We start from the raw sequence: 27,799 nt of genomic DNA, 5'->3' as shown, positions 1-27,799 counted from the left end.
TACAGGCTTGAATTAGGGCAGTAGCAGTGGGAGTGGAGTGGAGAGAGGATGAAATCGAAGTATCTAAATGATAAAATAGGCAGGAGTTGGTGACTGCATGTGTGGGAATAGAAGAAACTGAACTTGTTTCCAGGTATAGGACTTCATGAAAAAAAAAAAAATTGCAGGAAAAGCAGTGGAACATTGGAGAGGAGTTAAGATTTGAACACATTTTGAGTTCAGATGTCTGTGGGACATATAGATGAAGATGTCCAGTAATTAGATATGAATATGAAGATCCAAGGAGTGATGGAGAAAAAAGATTTGCAAGTTGACTTGTAAACATATATACAATCAACCCTCAGTATCTGCAAGAGATTGGTTCCAGAACCTCCACAGATAACAAAATCAGTGGATGCTCAAGTCCCTTATAAAAAGTGAAAGTGAAGTTGCTCAGTTTTATCCAACTCTTTTCGACCCCATCCTTAGCCTACCAGGGTCCCCCGTCCATGGGATTTTCTAGGCAAGAGTACTGGAGTGGGTTGCCATTTCCTTCTCTCCCTTACAAAAAATGATGTATTTATAATACAGTCATCCCTTGACAACTGCAGTTTCAGTAGCTGAACCCACTGATGCCAAACCTGTGGATATGGAGGGCCAACTATACAAAGAGGGTGCACTGTAGTCTCCCAGGGAAAACATACAGCCATGGTTCTTAGGCCAACACTGGCAACACCACATTAGAGCAGGTAATGGAAGAGAGCTTATAGGATGCACAGAAAATGAATGTGAAAGAGCTCTGTAAACAAACTATCATAGGAAATACACATACTAGCTGATTTAAGCACACTGTAGTATCAGGGCTTCCCTGGTAGCTAAGTCAGTGAAGAATCTGCCTGCAGTGCAGAAAACCCAGGTTTGATCCCTGGGTCAGGAAGATCCCCTGGAGAAGGAAATGGCAACCCACTCTAGTGTTCTTGCCTGGAAAATCCCATGGACAGAGGAACCTAGTGGGGTCGCAGTCCATGGGGTCGCGAGAGTCAGACACGACTTAGCGACTACACCACCACCACCACTGTAATATCAAAGTAAATCCTGATTTGAGACTCCAGTTTGTATAGAGAAAAAGGCACCACCACAAGATTAAGGCACCACCACATGAAATTCATTCCATGACACCCCAAAGCCATCAGAGGATCATGGTAGAAGGTACATGTCATGATGAGTTATCATACAATTTTCCCTCCTTGAACTTCATCTCAGCAGAGGTCAATCTCTTGGAAAAAGAATGTACTTCTGGCCTGCTTTCCCAGCTCTCCTTTGCAGGGCTCTCATTAAGCCGGTTCCGGAGTGGATGCTGACAAAGTGATAAATGGAAACTTCATATTATTATCTTCACATAAAAATAACATTCTAAATGGTGATACTGGTCCCAGACTGGCTAATACATGCTCTTAACATCACAAAAGGGAATCCCCCTGGGAGCCAGTGGTTAGGACTCTATGCTTTCACTGCCAGGAGTCCAGTTCCATCTCTTGTCCCGTAACTAAGATTCCACAAGCTGTGTGGTGGACCAAGCCCTGCGCAGCTCTCCGTCCCCCGCCCCTCCGTCCCCGCAAAAAAAATCCACAAAAATTTCATCTCACTTCCAAACAAGACACAAGGCACCAGCTGTGGCTGTGGCTGAAGGGTCTTTGTGGGTTACCAGAGCCCGAGAGCCGAGAGCAGCCTGGCCAATGGGAGTTTGGCATGGGCACGCAAACATTTTGAAAAACATTTTTATATTTTTTTGTAAACAAAAGAAAATTCCTAAGTCCTGGAATTTTTTTTTTAAATAACAAATCGAAAGGAGGAAGGGCATCATAAACTTTACGTTTTCAGCTTTTTAACATAAAGAACTTCACCTAATCCTGGTCATGAGTCTTTCTGCACCGTGGCCTGGACCTCGCGCTTGCGCTCAGCGGTGTGACCTTGGCCTGGCCACTGCTGCGCGCAGAGCTCGGCGGCGGGCGGGGCTCGGCGGGGAGGGGGCGGGGCCGGCGGGCGAGGGCGGGGCTCGCCTCCCTCCCAGCCCAGGCGATAAAGAGGGGCTGGGCTGTCGTCGTATGTTCAGTGGCGCTGAAGCGGAGGCGTGGGGCTTTTAGGTAAGGTTGGAGTGTCGGGAGGCTCGCGGAGCCGCGCTCCCAGCCCGGCGCTGAGACACTTGAGCCGCTGCTCTAGCAACTGGGCCGCGGGACTGAGGGGTTTGGAGGGTCACAGCTGGCGCGCTTACCCCACGCCGGCCTCCGCGCTGGGGGACGGCGAGCTGCGGCGCCTTTATCTCTGCCCGCGTCCTTCCCTCCGCCCGCGTCCCGCAGCATCCCGGCGCCGGGGGTTCCCGGCGCGCCTATAAGCTTCCCAGTTTCTTTTGTTTGCAACGAGAAGGGAGCTGACGCATTCCCTGTTCCGCGCGCCCTCGCCACCCACCCACCCTGTATTCCGCCGCCACCCGCCCCGGGAATACCTTCCGAACCTCGATTCTGAAAAGAAGCGCTTGCAATTTAGGCAAATCAGATCGCACCTTGAAAGGAGGTTATAACCACATCCCTGAGTGTCTGGAAATTCTTCTCTTACCCTGGAGGTCTGAATTTTGAATTTTAAAAAGTAAGGTGGGGTCGTAACTTAGACATTTCAAGTACGATGTTGGTTTTCTTGGGCCGGCCTGGGCCGCACCCTTCTTGGAGTCTGACGGCTGACTTTTAAGGAGACGTTAAGTAGTGATTTTCTCCATGGATCCTGGAAATGTACCAAGTAACGTTGTATTTCTCCTCTGACGCATGTGAGTTCTCCCCTTTAGCCCGCTACCCACACGAAGAAGAGATGGGATTGGTGACTCACCCTGGCAGTAGTTGGGTGACTTCTTTGAAATTGCAGAGTGGCCTGTTGGCACCTTGTGAAGACTGTGGGGCAGGAGGCTTCCTCCGGTTTTGCTTTTGACCAGTGCTTTCCTTTTTTTCCTTCTTGTAATGCCTTATGTCCACTTTAAAAGTGCCTCTTGCTGTGGCCAGCTGATTCTTTTAAAAATCCTCTTCTTGGCCAACTTTTAAAAGATACCAGGGGGCCCCAGCGGAGACCTGCCTACCACTCTCAACTGCAGTAACTCTTGTTACAGCCAGGCAAGAATACTGGAGTGGGTTGCCATTTCCTTCTCCAATGCATGAAAGTGAAAAGTGAAAGTGAAGTCGCTCAGTCGTGTCCGACTCTGCGACCCCATGGACTGCAGCCCTCCAGGCTCCTCTGTCCATGGAATTCTCCATGCAAGAATACAGGAGTGGGTTGCCATTTCCTACTCCAGGGGATCTTCTGACCCAAGGATCGAGCCCGAGTCTCTTAGGTCTCCTGCATTGGCAGGTGGATTCTTTACCAGTAGCGCCACCAGGGTGTAGTAAGAACTAAATGAGATAATTTGTAGCACCTGATAAGTGGAGAACAAATGTGGCTGTTAATAGTTCATATCCCCATGTTCCTCGCTGAGGGTAGCTTATTCCCAGTTCTCCAGGGAAGGCACACACAGTTCAGAATGTTGATCAAAGGAATTGCCTGACTGTGGACCAAATGTATGAAACTATGGCTTCTGTGTTTTCAAACAGGGAACTGTAAGGAAAACACCCCACTATGCTGAGTAGCTTGTAAAATAAAATCCAAATAAAAATGGATATTAGAGTGAGGCAAGCAGGTGTCTAGTGGAATTCAGCTTTGAGAGCTGCAGGTACAAGTTCTTGAAAAGAAATGCCTTAAAAATTCTGGGCCAACCAGACTGCCGTAAACAAAACCTAGCCCAGAGGTGCTTGAGGCTTTCCAAAACAGGATGTGTTATTACTTATGCCCCATATTTTTTGTGAAATACCTTCATAGCTGGCTCTTACATGTACTACCTTAAAGGGCAGGGCTGTGAGGCGGCCCTCTAATGAGGGCCCTCTTTAAAGAACTAGAGATTTGTTCCTGGAACAAATCACAGGACTGGCCCTTCCTTTTGAGGAAGCAGCAAATTTGTGGGTTTAGAGAGTTCTGAGATGATTGTCTCTGGCAGTGGGAGCTCAAGAGTAGCTGGGAGGGGCTGTTCATTATGATGGTGGCTTTCTGTCTGTCTCTACTTGCTGATGTAATTACTTCTCTGAGCTGAGTGATCTCTGTGTAGGTGACTCAGCTTGCCTGGCTGTATGTGTCCGAGGTGATAAAGAGGCAAAGCCCCAAGCCCCCAACACTACTAGCCTCCAGGTAGTGTTACTTTGAGCTACTTGTGAGCTACTGTGCTGTGTTCAGATGTGTCTGACTCTTGACTTCCTCACAGACTTCAAACCACCAGGCTCCTCTGTCCATGGATTTTTCCAGCCCAGAACCCTGGAGCGGGTTGCCATTTTCTGCCTCAGGGGATCTTCCCACCCCAGGGATTGAACCCACATCTCTTGCGTCGCCCACATTGGCCAAGTGGATTCTTTACCACTACGTCACCACCGGCCCTTGATAAATAGAAGCAAGATCCACGCAGTGTGGCTTTGCAACTAACCTGTTGCCTTGGGACAGGTACTTTCATCTCCCAGGGCCTCCATTAATTTCCGTAAAATAGGAACATTGGGTTTGATTTTTGAAAGTACCTTTAGCCTTAAAGATCATCAGCCTCCAAGGCTCCAGGCTCCTAGGAACACTAAGTGTGCCCCTGGGAGTCTGTGAATCTTGTGGCAGTATTGCCCTCATATAGTCTCTTCTCTGGTGGCCTCTGTTCAACCAATTTATTTCAGAAGCTGAATTCACAAGACGTTTCCCCGCCAGAGAGTTTAACTGTGGTTAAGAAGTCAGGCCTGGGTTTAAACGCGGTTATGCCACGTACCAGTTCTGAGGTTGGTGTATTCATTTTCTATTACTGTGGAAACAAACTGCCACAAAGCTGGTGGCTTAACACAACACAAATGTATTAGTCTTACAATTCCATCTGTCAGAAGTCTGACCTGGGCCTCCCTGGGTTCAAGTCAAGGTGTCAGCAGGGCTGGGTTCCTTTCTGAGGGCACTGTGTGAGAGAAGCTGTCCCCTTGATCATTCAGGCTGTTGGCGTGGCACAGTCCTTGTGATTGGAGGACTGAGGTGCCACTTCCTGGCTGAGAGTCGGCTGAGGACCATTCTTCACTTCTGGAGGTCACATGTATGCCTCAGCTGTGACCCCTGTGCTCTGTCCTCAAAATCCCCATGGGTAGGCAAAGTCCTTCTCACTCTTTCTTCAGTTGTCTGTGTAGTCTCTGATTAGAAATACTAATTCCTGGGCACCCCCCAAGACCTCCAGAATCAGAACTTCTAGGGGCAAGGCCCAGCAATCTGTTTTAACAGCCCTCCAGATGAGTCTGATGCCCACTGAAGCTAGAGAACCAGGACTGGTACCCTATTTTATTTTCTACCTAGTCTCTAGTGTTAGTTGGTATCCACCTCCACTAGACTGTAAGGTTCTTGAGATGGGGCTTTACCTGGTTTAGCAATCACTGCACCCCAGTGTCTAGCTGCTCAGCTTACATGGGCTCATAAATGGTCACTGTGGAGATGACTGGGGGGTAAGTGTCAGGACCGAACTTACTTTGTAGAGTAAATATACCCACAATGAATTCCTTAAGTTTGTTGGGTCATTGGCGGGTTAAATGTTTTATGTTCAAATTTATTTGGATTGTTTAAATAGGTAGATAAATATTTGAGGGTGCTGGCTGGGGTTTTTGGATGGACAGCTGCGTGTCTTTGTTTTCCTCTGTAAAATAATGGAATATAGGCTTGCACTGTCCATAAACTGGCTACCCAAAACATCTTTAGGAACTCGGTTAGGGATGCCTGTATTTGTAAATCGCCTTGCTACTGTTAGCTTCCCTTGACATCTCAGGTGGATGGAAATGAATAAATCATGATTGGGTTGGTTTTTATTGTAGAATGAGAAGCTCTAGTTTTAACCCTTTGCTGCTTTCTGCTGGCATCTTTTCTGCAACATCTCTGATCAGTGTTCTTTTCATGTGAACATTTCTAAGTGATGGAGAGTTTTTCATATTTCACCAAGGAAATTGATTTCCATCTGTGCTGACACTTTGTTGAGTGCCTGGCACATGGCAGGGAGGGAGGAGGAAGTGGGGTGATAGTGAGCAGTTTCTCTTAGGAAGCCCAGAATGCCTCCCTAATTGATCCTAATGCTGTCTTTGGAAATTACATGGAATAACCTGTCCCTCTCTTCCTTGGTGGCCCTTACCGTGTTTGAAGATGCTTACTGTCTCTGACCATACTTTTCCAAACAGAACAGCCCTGATTTCTCCCACCCATTTCTCCTGGCTTTTACAGCTGTTTATTTTGATGTCCTGATAAACTGGAAGAAATTAAGAAATCTGGCACCTAATTGTAAAAATATTATTTCCAGGCGAGGTCTGAGGCCAGCACGGAGTAACCCCAGGATTGTGTGTGCATTTATCTGCTTGTTCCTTTAAGTGCCATTAACATTTTAGCCCATATTGAGCTTTAAAACCCTCAAGTCTTAGATTTCATTATTCTATAAAAGCAATATCACGTCACGAATTAGAAACTGAAGTAAAGGAGTTGACTGCTTTAAGGTTATATAAATTGACAGCAAAGTGGGATTAGAATATGGGTCTCTCTTTCAGAACTACTAGAAAATCCTGAAAGCCTCATTTTTTACCCCCCCAAATATAGGGTGTGACTAAAATAACTATTTTTATTCCTAGGAGACCATATATATAGGAAATACTTTTTACTTCAATGTAGCAAATTTTGAAAGCTGTTATGTATTTTTAATAATCAGGTAGAATGTTAGAAAAATAAAAATTTAAGCTGCAAGTTAAATGACACAGAAGTACATTAAAATATTTTCTTTGTTGAGAGCTCTTTCTGAAAAATATTCATTGTTAAGAAAACATATTTAAGTATAAATAAGCTGCTCATAATTCTGCCGTGCTGTTCATCACATGTCCCAAAATGTTTGGAAAAGTTGATGTCCCAAGCTTTTTTTTAAAGGTGTGTGTATGTATGTGTGTATTTTAAAGAAAAAGTAATAAAATTATAGCTATACTGGCTTTTTTTTTCTTAATACCTTGTGAATAGCCTTTCATGTCTATTACTTTTCATGGCTGTATAGTTCCCCACCATGGAATTGGACCATAATTTACTCATCATCTTGTTGGACATGTGTGTTACCAAATTCTTACTGTTTGAAACAATGCTTATATATCCTTGACTGTTACTTATTCTTCTAGTGAAAAGCCTATTTGACTTGTCCCTGAAGCAATTCCCTTGTAGAGTCAACTTCAGAGCCACCCAGAAAAATCTCCACATTTCCTAAGATCGGCACCAAATGTGTTCTACCACTGCAAAATGGTGTCTTCCAGTAAGCTCACCCATCCTATCCTGTGGACCCTTTTCAGAATGACTTTAGGTTCTTTCTAATAATTAAATCCATTGCTTAAATGAGTCTTAAAATGTTGAGAAAGGCATGATGAGGTCTTCTGCATGCTTCTTGCATCTAAGTGTTTGGTTGGGTGTGTTGGAAAAGTCATGGTAGCTCTGTTGGTTCACCTACCATATGATCTACACTTACTAGGGGGAAGATTTTTAAGCCTTGAGGTTCAGTTCTCTTTCTTAATGCTGAAACAGATTTGCCAGAAGATAGGTGACTGCTGCTGCTGCTGCTAAGTCGCTTCAGTCGTGTCCGACTCTGTGCGACCCCATAGACAGCAGCCCACCAGGCTCCCCATCTCTGGGATTCTCCAGGCAAGAACACTGGAGTGGGTTGCCATTTCCTTCTCCAATGCATGAAAGTGAAAAGTGAAACTGAAGTCGCTCAGTCGTGTCCGACTCTTAGCGACCCCACGGACTGCAGCCCACCAGGCTCCTCCGTCCATGGGATTTTCCAGGCAAGAGTACTGGAGTGGGGTGCCATAGCCTTCTCCGAGATAAGTGATTGATGACTACTAAAAAGGAAATTTTTTTAATGTGTGGATTTTCCTATTTCTGATTATAAAACCAATGCTTGTCTCTTTATAGAATATTTGGGGAAGTATGGTAAAGAGTAGAGGGTCAGGAAAAGAAATAAGAAATCATAAATAATCCTGCTTAGTGTTAACTATTGTCAGCATTTTAGGGGCATTTATAAAATAGCTTTAAGACAATCAGCTATTTTGTCTTTTCTGGTGGCTCAGTGGTAAAGAATCTACCTGCAGTACAGGAGATGCAGGTTCAATTCCCAGAAGGAAATGGCAACCCACTCCAGTATTCTTGCCTGGGAAATCCCATGGACAGAGATGCCTGGCAGGCTAGAGTCCATAGGGTCGCAAAAAAGACAGACAGGACTTAGCTACTAAACAACAACAATGAAGACCTGGACTTCTGATTCAAATACTGTTGCAGGAAGGCGGACCCCTTCCAGGGCCCCAAACTGGGCTCTTGTCTAACACTCGGAAATGAATTGTCCTAGGAGACACATGTGCTGACAAAGCAAGAGATTTTATTGGGAAAGGGCACCCGGGTGGAGAGCATTAGGGTAAGGGAACCCAGGAGAACAGCTCTGCCGCGTGGCTCGCAATGTCGGGTGATGGGATTAGTTTCCGGGTAGTCTTTGGCCAGTCACTCTAATTCAGAGTCTTTCCTGGTGGTGCACGCTCAGCCAAGATGGATGCTAGCGAGAGGGATTCCCGGAAGTGGATGGACACACGGTGTCTCCTTTCGACCTTTCCGGAACTCTTCGGGTTGGTGGTGGCTTATTAGTTCCGTATTCCTTATCAGAATCTCCTGCCGTAAAACAACTCATGCAAGTGGTTACTATGGTGCCTGGCTAGGGTGGGCGATTTCAATCAGTGTGCTTCCCCTAACAATACTACAATGTTAGCATCTGCACACTGACCACTTCCTTTCTCTGCCGTCTTTGCCCTCTTGCATCCAAGTCATGGAAACATCCACTGTGACTCCCAGCCAGTCCTGTGGACTTAAAGCTCAATCTTGTTGACAGTCCCCATCCAACCCATATGGTTGCGGGCTGCCTTAGGCTTGGGGCCTGCGATCTCCTCTGCTCATCCAAGCCCAGAGTGTTTGTCCAGCTTTCTGACCTGATGCTACCTTCTGTCTACCCTCTCCACTCTTCTCAGCCCAATGCCCCTTCCCTGCCCAGCTTCTTCTTCTGGGAACCTCATGACTTCCCATGACTCTGTGCCCTCTGTGATGGCCCACACTCTGTCTGTGTCTGCAGAGTGTGCTTCTCTCAGAATCTGAATAAATCTACTTCTTACCTATCACTCTGTCTCTCACTGAATTCTTTCTGCAATGAGACATCAAGAACTTGAGCTTTGTTAGGTCCTAAAACCACATACCATGGGTTTTGGCTGGGTTTGAGTCCCAGCACATGAGTTCAAGTCCCAATCTGTGGTAAATGGATTCACAACCACACCCAGACTTCCTGCCCTAAGTCAAACAGGCATGTCCACACCTCCTGGCCTCTCCTTCGGCCAGGCACCGTGCCGTGCAGTGTGTGTGCTTATCCCCGTGTGTCCTGGATGCAGAGGGGAGGCCTAGAGGTTGAGTAACACACAGCAAGAAGTGGCAGAGCCAGAAATATCCAAGGCTTTGTTCACCGGTCAATGAGAAAGCCTGACCCTGAACCAGTTCACTGTGCAGTTTCTGCTGCTTTTGTTAAGAGATAAGCCTTTCTTCAGTTCAGTTCAGTTCATGTCCGACTCTTTTCCAGCCCTTTCATCAAGGGTGGGTTCTCTGCACCACACCCTGTTTATTTGTTTTGGTGGTGCTATTCATGCCAAGGACCATTTGGAAGGAAGTCTCCTAGAGGTTGTGACCTCCTCCCTCCTCCTCTGGTGGGGCTGCCTGAGGAAGCAGCTATTGCAGAGCTTTTAGGAAGAGTCTGACACTCCCTGCCTCCCTCTTTGGGAACCTCTGATGGATGCCTTTCTCTCCTGTTCTCTTGTAGCACTTGTTCCCAGCCCCAGGCTTGTGTGAGTGTGTTAAGTTATCCTTTCTACCCAAACGCCCTTGCGTGTAAGGAACCAGGCTGGGAGCTGGGGTGTGCTGGGCCTGGGTCACTGACTGAGGTCCAGGGATAGGGGAACACTTATCATTTGTTCACTTGACTCATCTGGCTCCAGGCAGAAAGCACTGCAGGGGCGTTGGGTGCCAGCCAGAGGGGCTGGGACCTCTTCCTGATTTGTTAAGGAGAAGGCAATGGCACCCCACTCCAGTACTCTTGCTTGGAAAATCCCATGGATGGAGGAGCCTGTTAGGCTGCAATCCATGGGGTCGCTAAGAGTCGGACACGACTGAGCCACTTCACTTTCATGCATTGGAGAAGGAAATGGCAACCCACTCCAGTGCTCTTGCCTGGAGAATCCCAAGGACGGGGGAGCCTGGTAGGCTGCTGTCTATGGGGTCGCAGAGAGTCGGACACGACTGAAGTGACTTAGCATAGCATAGCATAGCACATAGAGACCCTGATCTGTTAGGGTGCCTCCCATCTCTCAGGTTCAGGGAACAAGAGGGGAACTCCCCGGAGAGGCCAGGAGGTATGGACATGCCTGTATGACTTAGGGCAGAAAGTCTGGGTGTGGTTGTGAATCCATTTACCACAGATTGGGACTTGAACTCATGTGCTGGGACTCAAACCCAGCCAAAACCCATGGTACATGGTTTCAGGACCTAACGAAGCTCAGGTTCTTGATGTCTTATTGCAGAAAGAATTCAGTGAGACAAAATGATAGGTAAGAAGTAGATTTATTCAGATTCTGAGAGAAACACACTCTGCAGACACAATGTGGGCTATCGCAGAGGGTGAGTGTTCCCCGAAATTTGGGGTGGTTAGTTTTTATAGGCTGAGTAATTTCATATGCTAATGAGTGGGAGGATTATTCCAACCATTTTGGGGACGGGGTGGAGATTTCCAGGATTTGGGCCACTGCCCACTCCCTGATCTTTGAACAGTGCCTTGGAAATGTTATGAACCTCCTTCCATAGTTCTTCAGGCACTCTATCAGATCTAATCCCTTGAATCTATTTCTCACTTCCACTGTATAAACATAAGGGATTTGATTTAGGTCATACCAGAGTGCTCTGGTGTTTTTCCCTACTTTCTTCAATTTAAGTCTGAATTTGGCAATAAGGAGTTCATGATCTGAGCCACAGTCGGCTCCCGGTCTTGTTTATGCTGACTGTATAGAGCTTCTCCATCATTGGCTGCAAAGAATATAATCAATCTGATTTTGGTATTGACCATCTGGTGATGTGCATGTGTAGAGCTTCTCTTGTGTTGTTGGAAGAGGGTCTTTGCTATGACCAATGCATTCTCTTGGCAAAGCTCTATTAGCCTTTGACCTGCTTCCTTTTGTACTCCAAGGCCAAATTTGTCTGTTAGTCCAGGTATCTCTTGACTTTGTTCGTTTGCATTCCAGTCCTCTATAATGAAAAGGATATCTTTTTAGGGTGTTAATTTTAGAAGGTCTTGTAGGTCTTCATAGAACCATTCTACTTTAGCTTCTTCAGCATTACTGGTCAGGGCATAGAGTCGGATTACTGTGATCTTGAATGGTTTGCCTTGAAAACAAACAGAGATCATTCTGTCATTTTTGAGACTGCATCCAAGTACTACATTTTGAACTCTTTTGTTGACTATGATGGCTACTCCATTTCTTCTAAGGGATTCTTGCCCATAGTAGTAGATAATGGTCATCTGAGTTAAATTCACCCATTCCAGTCCATTTTAGTTCCTTGATTCCTAAAATGTCAATGTTCACTCTTGCCATCTCCTGTTTGACCACTTCAAAATTGCCAATATACCCTGGATCATTGAAAAGGCAAGAGAGTTCCAGAAAAACATTTATTTCTGCTTCACTGACTATGCCAAAGCCTTTGTGTGGATCACAATAAACTTTGAAAAATTCTGAAAGAGATGGGAATACCAGACCACCTGACCTGCCTCTTGAGAAACCTATATGCAGGTCAGGAAGCAACAGTTAGAACTGGACATGGAACAACAGACTGGTTCCAAATAGGAAAAGGAGTACGTCAAGGCTGTATATTATCACCCTGCTTATTTAACTTATATGCAGAGCACATCATGAGAAACGCTGGGCTGGTTGAAGCACAAGCTGGAATCAAGATTGCCGAGAGAAATATCAATAACTTCAGATATGCAGATGACACCACTCTTATGGCAGAAGGTGAAGAAGAACCAAAGAGCCTGTTGATGAAAGTGAAAGAGGAGAGTGAAGAAGTTGGCTTAAAGCTCAACATTCAGAAAACGAAGATCATGGCATCCAGTCCCATTACTCTGTGACAAATAGATGGGGAAACAGTGTCAGACTTTATTTTGGGGGGGCTCCAAAATCACTGCAGGTGGTGACTGCAGCCATGAAATTAAAAGACGCTTACTCCTTGGAAGGAAAGTTATGACCAACCTAGATAGCATATTCAAAAGCAGAGATATTACTTTGCCAACAAAGGTCCATCTAGTCAAGGCTATGGTTTTTCCAGTGGTCATGTATGGATGTGAGAGTTGGACTGTGAAGAAAGCTGAGTGCCGAAGAATTGATGCTTTTGAACTGTGGTGTTGGAGAAGACTCTTGAGAGTCCCTTGTGTTAGGAGAAGCACACTGATTGAAACCACCCACCCTGGCCAGGCACCACAGTAACCATTTGCATGAGTTGTTTTAGGACAGGAGGTCCTGGTAAGGAACAGGGAACTAGTAAGCCTCCACCAACCAGAAGAGTTCGGGAAAGGTCAAAAGGAGAGACCACCTGTCCAACCACCTCCCAGAATCCTCTCTGGCATCCATCTTGGCTGAACAAGGCATGCACCACCAGGAAGGACTCTGAGTCAGAATGATTGGCTAAGGACAACCCGGGAACTGATTCCATCACCATAAAACCCGAGACTGCAAGCCACGTGACAGAGCGGTTCTCCTGGGCGCCCTTTCCCAATAAAATCTCTTGCTCTGTCAGCACATGTGTTTCCTCGGACAGTTCATTTCCGAGTGTTAGACAAGAGCCCAGTTTTGGGCCCTGGAAGGGGTCTCCTTTCCTACCACACTTGGACTGCAAGGAGATCCAACCAGTCCATCCTGAAGGAAATCAGTCCAGAATATTCATTGGAAGGACTGATGCTGAAGCTGAAAATTCAGTACTTTGGCCACCTGATGCGAAGAACTGACTCATTTGAAAAGACCCTGATGCTGGGACAGATTGAAGGCAGGAGGAGGAGACGACAGAGGATGAGATGGTTGGATGGCATCACCAACTTGATGGACATGAGCTTGAGTAAGCTCTGGGAGTTGGTGATGGACAGGGAAGCCTGGTGTGCTGCAGTCCATGGGGTCGCAAAGAGTTGGACACGACTGAGCGACTGAACTGAGCTGGCACTGACATGGCACCTCTGGGTGTGTTGTTTCACTTGCTGGTTGAGGATCGAGGTCTAGTCTTGTCTGCCATCTTGGTCCCATTTGATTCTAATCAGTTTATGTTGTGTCCTTGGGCTATGTCATTCTTTCAAAAGTTGTGCCCTGCCCCTTTCTCTCCTGTTACAGTAGTGGTGGTGGTGGGGGGCGGGTGTGTGTGTGTGTGTGTGTGTGTGTGCAGAGTGAGGCAGGAAGTGGCAATAGCCACCACTTTCCTGTGACTGTGTCAAGCACATAGTTATCTGGTTTTATCTTACATCTCCCCATGTGGGGAAGAACCCACGTATAGATGAGACAATGAGGCTCGGTAGCTGTGGGAGAGCTGGGCTTTAGTATGTCCGGGTCTGAGCTTATGACCACTAGCCTTGGGCAGCCTTAGATCCTCCCTGCACTGGGGTGTTGGGCAGCTGCCCCCCGGGGAGGGTCAGCCTGGTGGGAGTGGGCATATAGGCTATGGTAGGTTTTGAAGACCCCAGAGGGAAATGAGGGTGATTCAGCCTTAAAGAAAGGCCAGACCCAGTTAGATTTTCTTCCTGCTTCCCCATTCATCAGAATATGACCTTTCTGTCTCCTGGGCGTGAGCTTCCTCAATATCATCTTCTTTAGGCAACACCCTTCCTGGTCCCATCCTCCCCACCACCCACCTCCAACTCAGAGGAGGGCTGGGTGGGGTGGGGTGGGGCAGGGCTCACCCACCAAGAACCCTATCTGTTTGCCAGACAGAGGTCCTGGCCTGTGGGGCTCAGGAGAGTAGAATGTGGAGCCACCCTGGTTTGGGGCAGAAATCACCTCCCTGTTGCTCAGGGAAGTCGGGATGGGGTCGGGAGACTCCTTAGATCTGTTGCTTATGGTTGGGACTTGGGCTAAGTTAAAAACCGCCCTGTGGCTTGGCTTCCTTCTCAAGTGAAAGGAGGATTTGAGGCATTTCAGCCCTCCCCTCTTCTCCCCTGATGCTCACTGCCACACCTCTAAGCATTAACGGAATAGGGACCAGACAGCAGAGTTACCTGGAACCTGCCCTTACTTTTCAGAGTAAAGGAGGAGGTGTCCCCATCACACTTACCAAGGTGGGGAGCCAGAGCTTCAGTGCACTAAGCCTTTGCCCCATGTTCTGCCACTGAATGCCTGCTGGTGTCCCCCAGAGTCACCCCTTTGGTGTGATGCACTTAGTGGCATGGCCTGGAAAAGTGATGCTTGCTGGGCTCAGCTCAGCCAGCAGCTGGAGGTGGGGCCTGCAGAGCTCGAATTGCAGGCGCTGCCTTGGGTATTCTGTACATTTTACCATTGGAGTCAGTGCCCCTGATGGAGGAGACAGTGCTGTCCCACTGCTCAGTCATGAACACTGAGGCTCAGAGGGACTGAGTTCCTGCAAAGGTGCACGGCTACTGTGGGTGAGGGCTGGGGTGGGCCCTGTGTGCTATGTCTCCCTGCAGCCACCTCTCCCACCAGGCCTGACAGCATTTCTTCAGCAAGCTGAGGTCTTCGACTGCGGAGGGGCCGAGGACTGCCCCCACAAAGAACACACTTGGTTCAGGGCCCCTGGCACTGAGGTTCCCTGTTTTCTCCGTCTGCTCTCTACTTCCTGTGTTTCCGGAAGCCCCCAGGCCTTCCGGCAATCACCTGTTGGTTTGTGACAATGCTTTGTGTTCCTTCCTCCCAGGTTCTGTAGCTGGTCGCAATGGCAAGCAAAGGAGGGTACATCGTGCTTGGGCTCCTGTTCCTGGCTGTCCTCTGCCAACTCGGTGAGTGGTCCAGAGGGACTTGGATCTGGGTCATGTAGGTTGCTTCCACCCTAACTTTTTCTTAGGCTTCAGGATGACCAAGCTGGTGCCACAGACCCGGGCCAGGCTTCGGTTCTTTGGCCATCAGTGTTACAGGTCCAGGGTGATATGACTGCTCCTTCCTATGTTACAGCCCTGCCCTCGGCGAAGCCCCTTCCTGAGTTACAGTTCATCCTGGGTGACAGAGCTGCTTTTGTGGGGAAGAGATTACACACAGCCTCTTAAGTTTCACCCCTCGCACTGCCAGCAGCCAGGGCTGCCGACCCAGAGTGCTGAGCTCAGCGGCCACCCCGGGCGCTCCCATGTGACACTGCTGTGGCCGAGGGTACTGTGGTTATAGCAGCAGTAGCTGCTGCCCACAGCATTCATGAGCCAATCACTGTTCTCAGCATCTTAACACTATCTACTTATTTAATCCTCATATCCATCCTATGGAGCAGGGGCTGTTTATTGCCACTTTCCAGATGACAAGACTGAGGCCTAAAGAAATGGTTTGTAAAATATCGCACTGAAGCGCTGCAGGCACAGTTCAAACCCAAATAAGCCTTTCATCAAAGTGTCTGCACCTATTTCCTTCGCCAGCCTACCCCTTCCCCCCTCCTGGAGATACTCATTACCTCTAACAGTAGGAACACCTGTGTTTACTTTGCTTCATTATAAAAATCAGAGGTCATTTTCTGCCTCTGTCATGTTACAACAAAAAAATTATTACTATTTTTTTTTTTTTTTTGAGGAGCAGGGATAGGAGACGGAAAAGAAAGTAGCCGTGTAGTGAACAGTACAGAGTCATCTGTGTGTTGGAGCATGTCAGAGCTTACAGCGTTAGCAGCTTCCATACGGTGAACACTTACTATGTACCAGACCCTATGTCATTTAATCCTTAGCCATCCCCTGAGGGCTCAGCGCTGTTAGGCCCGTTTTACAGTTGAGGAAACTGAAGCAAAGAAGTTAGCCCAAGGTCACGTTGGAGCAGAAGTCATGACCTCCCCGCCCTCCTCCCCACTGTTGATCTTAGCCAAGGTGGTGCGTAATATAGTCACTGTGTTACAACATACATTATTGTCACAGTTCTACCCAGTGAATTTTCTGTAATAAGAATAGCTTGGGGGACCTCCCTGGTGGTCCAGTGGTTAAGACTTCGCCTTCCAATACAGGCGGTGTAGATTCAATCCCTGTTGGGAAGTTAAGATTCCACTTGCCTCATAGCCAAAAAACCAAAGCATAAAACAGCAGCAGTATTGTAACGGATTCAATAAAGACTTTAAAAATGATCCACATCAAAAAAGTCTTAAAAGAATAACCTGGTCACACCCTCTTTCCAACAGTCTACATTTGTTTATGGAGCTTGGGTTTGGTGCCATTAGCCATTCTGTGACAGGTCTTGGGGGCACTTAGGTCCTTCCCGAGGGAGTTGGAGTGTGAAGAATATCCACTTCACCCTGGTTAAGTGGCTGGAATATCAAACAACCATCCTCTGACTTATTGCTTGCCCCTGGCCTGGTTTTCTCCATGATTATGGTTGGTTCCTTCTCTTTTTCACTCAGGATGGTTAGAAGAACATCATGGTAAATAAACCAAGCATGGGCTTCAGAACTGACCGTGTAGGTGTAAGTCCCAGCTCTCCTCTTAAGGGCTGTCTGCCTTTTGACAAGTTAGTTAACATCTTAGTTTAATGGGGATGGCAGTCCTTAAGCCTGCCTCTTAACAGCAGTTCTCTGAAGACTGAAAGTTTAAATATTTGAACACAGTGTTAGCTGTGAATATTTCTGCCTCACAGAAGTTCCAAAGGTGAGCTCTCTTTCCTCTGTCCGAAGGTTTGTCAAGAAGCCAAATGAACTCTGGCTGTAGCCAGGAGAAACTGTACTCCCATGGGCAGCCTTTCCAAATGGCCCTCTCAGATAGCCAGGCAAGAGTATCCTCTCCCTCTAAACTCTTTCCTCTTACCAGGTGGACACACTTCTGGAGCAGGGAAAGATTGTTGAAAATTGGCATCTTTGTCCCTTCTCACGGTGACTCCCCTCTCACGCAGGCGTGGCAAGCACTGAGCCTGGCAGAGCAGAGGCAGAGGGGGCCAGCAGAGCCCGGCCCCGGACCCAGGGACTGGCGTCATCTCTGCTGCATGCAGTGCTCTGAGTGTTCTTGATGGGGTCATTCCTCCTCTCCAGACATCTGTCTTATCATTTGCAAACAAAATGGAGGAGGAGGGGGTTTGGGGGGCTGATATTTCAAAGTTTAACCTGGAACCTTCACAAATCAGAGGGTCCTCTGCTAGTTGGGATTTCACACCTGTGAAGACAGACGTGGTCATTTAAGATGTTTATAGAGAGCTTCACTCCTGACTAGGAGAAGGCAATGGCACCCCACTCCAGTACACTTGCCTGGAAAATCCCATGGGTGGAGGAGCCTGGTGGGCTGCAGTCCATGGGGTCGCTAGGAGTCGGACACGACTGAGCGACTTCACTTTCTCTTTTCACTTTCATGCATTGGAGAAGGAAATGGCAACCCACTCCAGTGTTCTTGCCTGGAGAATCCCAGGGACGGGGGAGCCTGGTGTGCTGCCATCTCTGGGGTCACACAGAGTCGGACACGACTGAAGTGACTTAGCATAGCATAGCATCACTCCTGACTGTGCTCAGAAAGTGAGGAGCCGCTTTCTTCTGGCCTTCTGAAAATTCTTCTCCCTGGTGATAAACCCAGGCTACAGCCTTAGGACTAAAAGTCAGCTCTGGGGTGCTAAAACCCACATTTTGGTCTTGGTTTCACCATGCCATTCTTCTATGACACTTTACATATTTCATCTTTGAAAATGTCTTCTCATACATATGGGTACTGCCAAATACTGATTACATGGCAAATGTGGAATATGGCTCATCTTTGTCCTGTCACAAAGGGACATAAAACAAAGGGAAAATAATTCAGTGAAACTTGAAGTGTAGCCACCAAAGAGGAATCCTAAGACCGGAATGGGAGTGGTGGTCATTTTTCAAATTGGGGAACCAGAGGCATTTGGTTCTGATATGAACCAGCCCTTATGTTCAGTGTCGCTATGCAATGCCTGCTCACCCCTGTGAGTTTAAGATACACGGCTGCTGCCTGTCCCTTGGCTGTGTTTGCTTTGGTGATGGGCTAGTCCCTTAGCAGGGAACAGCCACACTGAGGATGCCTTATCCCGGAGGCCATCAGACTTGTTCTGTAGAGGGCCAGGTAGTAAATATTTTAGGCTTTGCAGGCCAAGAGACAAAAACCAAGGGTATTTTGTAGGCTTTTGTATAAATAAGAGAGAAAACAAGTTTCTGTAAGTTTTTAATTGACGATTCAAAAATTAATAATTGAGTACAATTTTTTATGATACAGCCCTACTAATAAAAGTGGAATTCTTTCTGGGAGAATAACATTTTGCTTACTCTGATTCAAAAATTAGTGTTCCCTATCAAATGAGTTGCGAATGTTCATGTGTTGATACTGATTTGTAATAGATTTAATGTATTTCATCTTGGAACATGTCTTTTCACACAGATCAGATCAGATAGGTACTACCAAATACTGATGATCAGTCCATGAGAATGTGATGTCAGAGCATAACTGTTCTTCAGAAGTTTTTATGGAATTCTGTTTATCCTTTTGATGGGTTCCTTTCAACCTGTTATTAACATTGCAGATTAATCACTTTTGGTTGAAAGTAGGAGAAAGCTTCTCAGTTGCACAGTTAAATGGGTTTTGAAACCTGGACATTACCTTTGCACATACCACAGAGTCCGGTAAAACCACTGCTGGAACTGTAGTCTGAACTTCGAAAAATGTGTCTGCTGCAGGTTTGTGTGGGAAGGCATCCCACTGTGGGTTGCTGACCTCTGACCCGCACTACTGGAGATGGTGGGCTTGCTTCTGCACTGCTTATCTACCAGGTCCTGACGGTCATTCTTCCTGGTTCTAGGTCACAGCCTGCAGTGCTACAGCTGTATTAACCAAGTTAACTGCACTTCAGTCGTCAATTGTTCACATAATCAAGATGCTTGTCTCTTCGTTAAGGCTGGTAAGAGCCTCCCCCTCCCCTCTCTGCCCGAGTGTAATGGGTTGAAGAGAGCCTGGGGAAAAATCCGTGCCACCTTCTTTTTTGTTAGACTTGTATTCAATAAGTAATAGCTACCATTTAATAGCACCAGTTGCATATGACACTAAACATTTTCCATTTGTTTTTGTTTTGTTTTTCCATTTTTTTTTTTAATTTAATGCTTTCCATCTACCACTTGGTTTAATGTTTTATTCCCATTTGGTAAACAAGGAGACTGAGATTCAGATTAAGCAACATGCTAAGGTCAAGGAAACCAGCTCAGGATTTGAACATGGAAATCCATCCAATTCCAACACTTGTTCTCATAACACCTACACTGGCTGCCTCCTAAACTTTTGAGAGCCTGCCGTGTGCTAGAGCCTGAGCTAGGAGCTCGAGATACAAAGATGAAGAAAGGAGACAATGAAAATTGTGAGAGGCTTGTGTAGCTGTCACAGATGTCTTTATTTACTTATACTCGTGTATCATTCTGGGGGGAATTTAATATATGCAGAGTCCTAAGGGGACTCAAGCTGAGCTCAGTGGACAAATAGAAGTAGGAGGACTAAGCAGGGAAGGGTGTTCCAAAGAAAGGCAAAGCAGGTACCGAGGCTCAGTGGCCTCAGAGAGCAAGGCACTCACGGGCTTGGGATGGGGAATGGCCTGCGTTGACAAGTTCTGTCAAATCTGCATTTTGCAAATTGGTTAGACTATGGAATTGCCTCCTCCATAAATCCTATTGAAGCAGAATTTAGGAAATGGTAGGCAGAGGCAAGAAACCAACCACATCATACCCTCTACTCTCGCTGGGTGTGGTTCTGGATTGAATTGACATGTAGAAAAGATACTGTGAAGTGAGGAGCGGCTGTTTCAGGGTCTGCTTAGTGAGTGTACAAGGTAAACCCCCCAACTTCCATCTCTTAAGAGATAAAAATAAAAACACCCTTCAAGTTCGTTCACTCACACTCTCTATGCAGATTCTTCCCAGCATCCTTCAAAGAATGCTGAGCACATCAGGTAAACTCAGAAAAGTTTTGGAAGACCCACAAGCTCAGAAAAACCTGATAGAAAGAAGGGGGAGATTCATTCCCCCAAAAAGGAAAAATCCGTGAGTAAGTCAGGATGAATTAGAATTCTCCTGTGTAAATAATAGGAGTATCTCTTGATTTTGGTACTAGTTCCTGGAATGCAGCTCTAATTCCAAGGCTTGCTTGTGAGGTCCTTGTTTCTTTAGGGAGCCAGTTCCTCTGCCTCACCTGGAAGACCATGTTGATTCATAGCTAATGTAGGAAGCACAGTGAGGCCCCCAGAGAGAACAGCCATTCACTCCACAAATATTTGAGCACCAGTTATCTGCAAACACAGAGACCTACTTCTTAACCCTGATCATCTGTCTCTTGGACCCCCACAACAAAAAGTATAATTTCCCAATGAGATAATAAAGGCAGTATTATGTGTAGAGTAAGTATTAGATTAGCAGTTAGAAGCTTTGAGCTCAGATCTCTGTCCTGCCAGCAGTAAGTTCTTCCTGCCTGTGTTTTTTTATTGACGAAATGGGTATGTTGGATGGTAGAGGTGGAGAGAAGGGATGAGGGAAGTAGAGTGAAATTGAAATCTTTTTTCCAGCTCTCTAATCCTATTGTTTCCTACCTAAATGGTTAACCTTTCATTTTAATTGTTTTCCAACATTATTGAAGTATAATTGACAAATAAAAACTGTATATATTTAAAGTATGAAATGATTACCACAATCTAATTAATACATTCACCCCCTCCCATTATTACCTTTTTGTGTATGATGAGAACACTTAAGATCTATTCTCTTAAGCAAGTTTTGAATAGACAATCTAGTATTATTAACTCCCTGGTAAAGAATCCGCCTGCAATGCAGGAGACCCCAGTTTGATTCCTGGGTCGGGAAGGTCCCCTGGAGAAGGAATGGGCTACCCACTTTAGTATTCATGGGCTTCCCTGGTGGCTCAGATGGTAAAGAGTCTGCCTGCAATATGGGAGACCTGGGTTCAGTCCCTGGGTTGTGAAGATCCCTTAGAGGAGGGCATGGCAACCCACTCCTGTATTCTTGCCTGGAGAATCCCATGGGCAGAGGAGCCTGGCGGGCTACAGTCCATGGGTCGCAAAGAGTGGGACAAGACTGAGCAGCTAAGCACATTATTAACTATAGTCACCATGCTGTACATTAGATCCCCAGAATTTACTCATCTTCTAATGAACTGTTACACTTTTAAAAACAGTTAATGTAAACAGTGAGGCACGTCTGTTAGAAGTGCCAGGATGTAAATCACCGACCACACCAGATACCAGTGAGGGCATGGAGCTCCCAGAGCTCTCATTCACTGCTGCTGGGAATGTAAATTGGTACAGACCATTTGGCAGTTCCTTAAAAAAACGAAACGTATCCTCACCATAGATTCAACAATTGCATTCCTTGACTTCATTACCCAAATGAGTTAAAAACTTAGGTCCATACAAAAACCTGCACATGGATGTTTACAGCAGCTTTATTCGTAATTGCCCAAACTTGGTGAATGGATAAGTAAATGGTGGTATGTCCAGAGAATGGACTAAAAAGAAATGAGGTATCAATCCATGACAAGACATGAAGCAAACTGCATATTTCTGACTGAAAGAAGTCACTTTGGGAAGGCTAAGTACAGTTATCATTCCAACGACATATTTCAGAAAAGGCAAACTAAGGAGATCATAAAAAGGACAGTGACTGCCAGGGGTTAAGTGGGGAGGAGAGAGGATAAATAGGTGGAGCACAGGATTTTTAGGGCAACCAGTATACTATAGTGATGGATACATGTCGTATGTTTTGTCAAACCCCAGAGAATGTACAACACCCAGAGTGAACCTAAATGTAATTTATGGACTTTGGGTGATCATGATGACATCAGTTGCAACAAATGGAGGTGTTGGAGATGTTAATAGTGAGGGAGGTTGTTTAGGGTTGTGGCTGGGGGTATTGGGGCTATATAGGAACTCTGCTCAATTTTGCTGTGAATCTAAAACTCTAAAATACAATTTTTTTTAAGGATGATGTGAATCTTAAGTAATAATTTTCTTCTTCTCATGAACATATGTCCCAAAATTTCAGCTAGACATGTGGTAGCAGCAGTTCTTGAAATATAGATACTCAGACCTTACAGTTAGGCAGATACTAACAGAGCATCTAAATCCCCCTCCAGCTCTGACATCAGCTTGGGAGACACAGAGTGCATATTGTCATAAACATGAGTCAAAGGCCAAGCGTACATTAGAAATTATTTAACCACATTTCACCCTCAGACTGTGAAATGGGAATACTTATCTCCCAAGGTCAGTAGGGCAGTTAGAGGAGAAATGTATATGATAGTGCTATGCAGATGCCGTCTAGAAGAGAGACAGATAGGTATTAATTCAGCCACTGTTTACTGGCATCCTGGCTAGGTCCTGGAAGTATAAACCATGTACTTGGAGTCTGGCAGAGCCTCTGATGACAGTGTCAAGCAGTCATTGCTGAAATGGCCTTTCAGATAAGGGACATACTTAAGGGTCCCTAAGGCAATTGGGGGCTATTGCTTGGTAAAAGCAGACTTGAACCAAATCTTCAAAAAAGGGTAGAGAGGCTGTGCTCAGAGAGAGAACTTCAACATTCCAATGACTGATGTAATCCACTTTTACTCGGGTCATTCTGATAGTGGCTTTGGTGAGAAGCTCTCTCTTGTAAGGTTATTATGCAGATAAGATCATTCAAGTAAAATGCTTGGCTCACTGCAGGACAGGTAGTACGTGATTAATCGGTAGCAGTTATTAATAAATGACTAATTTATTAATAATTATGACAAAATTAATCTGCCCTCCTCAAGCTGTTAAGCTTCCCAGATTAGCATTCTGGTGGCTTTAATGCCTTCCTGGTTCCAGTGTCTGATTATTATTATGTAAGGCAGTAACTTGTCCTATTCAACAGTATTTTTAGCACAGTGTTAGAAGCAGCCTCTTAAATGCTTATGATCCAAATAAGCAGAGTCACTGGAACACTTGTTCTGGCCTCCACTTGACCAAACTTCATTAAAATCCAGGCCAGCACCTCATCTCTGAAGGGGAGTACAGAACAGTTATGCTGCAGTTATTAACTTAGGGGTTTTTGCTCTGAGCTGTGAGTGCAGTTGGATAAATTACTTACAAGGCTTACGTAAAAAAAATAGGCATCTGTATTTTTTATCTTTCCAACGCAGAAGAAAAGAAAATGATACCAGGGCAAGCACCAGCCTTCTATTGATATATCTGTGTGTCCCTAGCATCTAGCACATAATGTAACTTTTGAAGAGGAAAATCTAACATAATTCTTCTCTCTCAACACTTTTTTTTCTTCACTTAACATAGTTTATTTAATTACATATGCCACTAGAAGATACTTGGCATATATACTTTTGGCCTTTATTTTCCTTTGTTGTGCAAAAATTAGCACCACAACTGCATATTCTTTTGGAAAGTTTTTCCTGTGTTACTGAATAGTCTAATGATTTTTAAAGGAAGTTAAAATATTTTGGAAATAAATTCATCCAGTGACTTTATTTTAAATCTCAATCCACATATAACAGATAAATGGAAGATAGTAGTCTGTGAAGGTAACACTGTTAAATTCCTTGGGAATCCTTCCAGAGAAAATTAATGTATTTAGCCCCACACATATGCTTTATAGAAGTGGACCACATTCTACATATTGCTCTGCATCTAGGCTTTTTTCTCTTGAGATGTGATTCACATATCTCAGTTCCAAAGTTCATTTTAAAGTATATAAGTCAGTGGTCTTTAGTATATTCACAAGTCTGTATGACTGTCACCACTATCTAATTTCACAACACTGTTGTGGTCCCAAAAGGAAGCCCCATACCTATTAGCAGTCACTGTCCATTTCTCCTCCCCACACACCCTGGCAGCTACTAGTCTACTTTCTAGCTCCATGGATTTGCTTGTTCTGGATGTTAACTGAAACATAAAATGTGGTCCTCTGCGACTGGCTCCTATCACTGAGCATGAGGTTCTTAAGATTCGCCCATGTTATTGGATATATCACAGTACCTTATTCCTTTTTATGGCCAAATAATATTCCATTAGGTGGATATACCACATTTTGTTTATCCGTTCATCAGTTAATGGACATCTGGGTTTGTTTCCACCTTTTAGCTGTTTTGAATAATGCTGCTATGAACATTGGTCTATAAGCTTTTGTGTGAACATAGTTTTCAGTTCTCTTGGGTGATGTATTTACCTAGAAGTAGAATTACTAGGTCATATGGAAACTATTTTTAACCTTTTGAGGAAATACTAGACTTTTCTGAGATATCTGCACCATTTTACCTTTCCACAAGCAATATATGAGGGTTCTAATATTCCATGACACAAATTATTTTCCAATTTCTTGATTACAGCCACCCTAGTTGATATGAATTGATATTCATTGCGGTTTTGATTTGTATTTTCTTAATGACTAATGATATTGAGCGTCTTTTCATGCACTTATTGGTCATTTGTATATCTTTGAAGTATCTATATCCTTTGCCCATTTTTTAATTGGGTTGTCTTTTTATTATTCAGTTGTATTTCATTCTTCTCGGATGTGTGATTTGTAAACATTTTCTTCCTTTTGTGGGTTTTGTCTTTTTAATTTTTTAAAGTGTTCTTTAACTATTTGAAGCACTAAAGTTTTTAATTTTGATGAAGTCCAATTTATCTATTTTTTCTGCATTTTTTTTTTTTTTAAAGAAACTAAAACTCCCCATGTCAACACACAGTCCTATGACATACCTTATCTGCATGGAGCTTTGTTGTGTGGAACCGCTACCATAATTTATTCAGGTGCTTTTTTTTATTAACAGACTGTCTTTTAGTTTCTTGCTGCTACAGATAGTAGTGCGATGACCATTCTTGAGCATGTATCTTAACCCTTTTTCATTCAGAGAGTAAATCCTAGAAGTGGGATTGCCAAATCAGGCATGCATTTAAAAATCTTGGTAAATCTTGAACATTAGTATGATCACCTGTTGCCTGCTATGCACACACCACTGTACTGGCTCTGCTGAGACTCTGGTTTCATGGAGAAGTTCCATTCAGAGCTGGATCCTGCATCTTTTTAGCCAGATATGAGAATTCAAAGACAGGTATAGAGCTTTACCTGCTTGATTGCTTACCCTTGTATGCATGTGTTTCCCCACAGTGCCGCTAAAATTTTACCACCAGTGTTGGAAGTACGAAGAATGCAGTTTTGAGTTCATTGCAAAAGCCTTAGGGGAGAAGGAGCTCCACTATGACTGCTGCCAGAAGAACCTGTGTAACAAAAGTGGCGGGAGGAGCGTATCCGAGAAGATGCTGCTGCTGCTCACCCTGCTGCTGGAGGCAGTCTGCCACTTTTATCGCTAAATCTATGCCAGGAGGGCTTCTCCTGAATATCCTGTTTCTATCTATTCCTTCCTTCGTGTGATGCTGTGTTCCAAAGGCTTTTTATTTTCCAACTGGATCCTGTTTAGTCTTTCCCTGTTGGGAGAGACTAAAACTAGCTTGAGCAACTTGAATAATAGAGGAACTCAGAAAGACTCTGAAGACCAGTCCTCTTGGCAGAGAAGACCTGTTTGAGTTGAAAAAAGTTAAGAGTGAACCGCGTGTAATTTGAGTGAGATGACATGGTTCTTACTCTGCACTTTGTGGGGTCAGCTTTGCAGGGACAGCTTGAGGAGCTGCTCTGCAATCCTCAGACGTTTCCCTCTGGTTCCTGGGATGTAATTAGTGTGATCAGTACTTTTTTGGGGTAGCTGGGGCAGGGGGCTCCTTTTCAGCAGTCTCTCTCACAAGGAATGCTTTATGCTCGCCTTTCATGGCCCCTGTATTGCCAGGGAGGCATGATGCATCTTTCATATGTGGGCTGTCAGTGAGGGACAATGAAATTCTTAAAGAAGAGTAGTGGGAATGACTTGTATTCTCAGTTGCCTGGGAAGGAGGTAAGCTTTCCAGATGTCAGGGCATGGAAACACAAGGTTTGTCTTCGAAGAGGTACCAGTGGCTCAAATCTGTTTTCCTCTGTCTCTCAAATTTTGTATTGGCTTTGCTGTCTTTTGCTAGAAAAACTCAGTAGCATAAATGAACAGTGTGTTAAAACTATCCCTTCCACTCCCTACCTTTTCTGTTGACATGGTAGGCTGTCTTGGCTTTGTCACACACAGTTAAAAACTAAACATTTGAATATTCTATGTTCATGTGACAATGTTCTATGTTCATATTACATGTGACTTGCAGTTATTAAGTATGCTTATCTTAACTGTTCCTGGTAGGAACACTCTTCATGTGTGCATGTATAATGTGTTAATGGAACAGGAGGGGCCTTTGGGGTTAGGATTTGAAAGTTCCAAATGTCATCATGAACAGTAACAGGTCTGCAGGGATGTTTTACCTGCCAACACACAGCCAGTAGGCTCCTAGCTGAGTCAGCACAGATTGTGTAAAATACATTGGTAAGGGCTATTAGCATCATCACAAATGCTGAGGCTTTCAGAAGCATTATCCGTTTGCTAAACAGTGCCCACCTTTTCAGGAGGACAAAGTTTTGCCTTTTTCTTGTGGGTACTGGTGAATAATGTAGACTTAATGATATTTGTATGCTTAGAATCTTGGCTGAATGTAACAGCGTAGCCTGACTTTCACAGACAAAGGTGAAATTTCTTGATTTTTTTAAAAAATCCTTGTTTTTGTGATGTGCTGGACAGACTGAAATGAATCCTGCCTTTTTTTCTGAAAATAAAATCTCATCGAATGTTACTGGCCCAAAAGGATAGCAACATATGCAACATGTCCAATGGTAGCAACTGAAAGAAGAGATCTTAGCACAAGGTTTCTTCTGTGGCTGCTATTACTTGAACATGAACAGATAGAGGCTTCCTCATCCCAACCGAGCGTTACTTTGGTGCTTTACATTCCTTGTTGACTCAGTGTTTTTCCTTCAGTTCAGTCACTCAGTCGTGTCTGACTCTTAGTGACCCCATGAATCGCAGCACGCCAGGCCTCCCTGTCCATCACCAACTCCCAGAGTCCACTCAAACTCACGTCCATCGAGTCAGTGATGCCATCCAACCATCTCATCCTCTGTCGTCCCCTTCTCCTCCTGCCCCCAATCCCTCCCAGCATCAGAGTCTTTTCCAGTGAGTCAACTCTTTGCACGAGGTGGCCAAAGTACTGGAGTTTCAGCTTTAGCATCATTCCTTCCAAGGAACACCCAGGGCTGATCTCCTTCAGAATGGACTGGTTGGATCTCCTTGCAGTCCAAGGGACTCTCAAGAGTCTTCTCCAACACCACAGTTCAAAAGCATCAATTCTTTGGTGCTCAGCTTTCTTCACCCAGAGTGCAACTCGGGGTGACTCTTTCCTCAATAGGACTTCTGCCTGAGGAAGTACTGACCATTCCATAGCAAAGCAGCTCATCTCATAGTGCCTTTTAGTTCTAAGGAACAAGAACAAACTTTGACTGACTTAGGCAGGAAATG

General features: G+C 45.1%; 1 protein-coding gene and 1 long non-coding RNA gene across 3 annotated transcripts; one reads left to right on the top strand and one right to left on the bottom strand.

Annotated features, from left to right (window-relative positions):
* Nucleotides 1-1,122: 1,122 nt before the first annotated feature.
* On the bottom strand, nt 1,123-2,034 carry LOC147358399 (uncharacterized). Its single transcript, XR_015142246.1, has 2 exons — nt 1,884-2,034; nt 1,123-1,336 (listed from the first exon to the last, which is right to left on the bottom strand). It is a non-coding gene; the product is annotated as an uncharacterized LOC147358399 (long non-coding RNA).
* A 52-nt stretch (nt 2,035-2,086) lies between these two features.
* Nucleotides 2,087-26,512, top strand: CD59 (CD59 molecule (CD59 blood group)). 2 transcript variants are annotated; one of them, XM_086341102.1, is made up of 4 exons: nt 2,087-2,123; nt 15,094-15,175; nt 19,149-19,247; nt 25,486-26,512. In XM_086341102.1, exons 2-4 carry the CDS (start codon nt 15,112-15,114, stop codon nt 25,686-25,688), a joined length of 366 nt encoding a protein of 121 aa, XP_086197228.1. In that variant the 5' UTR covers nt 2,087-2,123; nt 15,094-15,111; the 3' UTR covers nt 25,689-26,512. The 2 variants fall into 2 exon arrangements, with proteins under 2 accessions (XP_086197228.1, XP_086197229.1); XM_086341103.1 differs by having other exon boundaries at nt 2,087-2,599.
* The last annotated feature ends 1,287 nt before the right edge of the window (nt 26,513-27,799 follow it).

Source organism: Bos grunniens, chromosome 15 (genome assembly GCF_055505025.1).
Source record: "Bos grunniens cultivar Pamir isolate PY7600 chromosome 15, Bosgru_T2T1.0, whole genome shotgun sequence".
NCBI lineage: Eukaryota > Metazoa > Chordata > Mammalia > Artiodactyla > Bovidae > Bos > Bos grunniens.
This window is presented reverse-complemented; position numbering and strand designations above follow the sequence as displayed.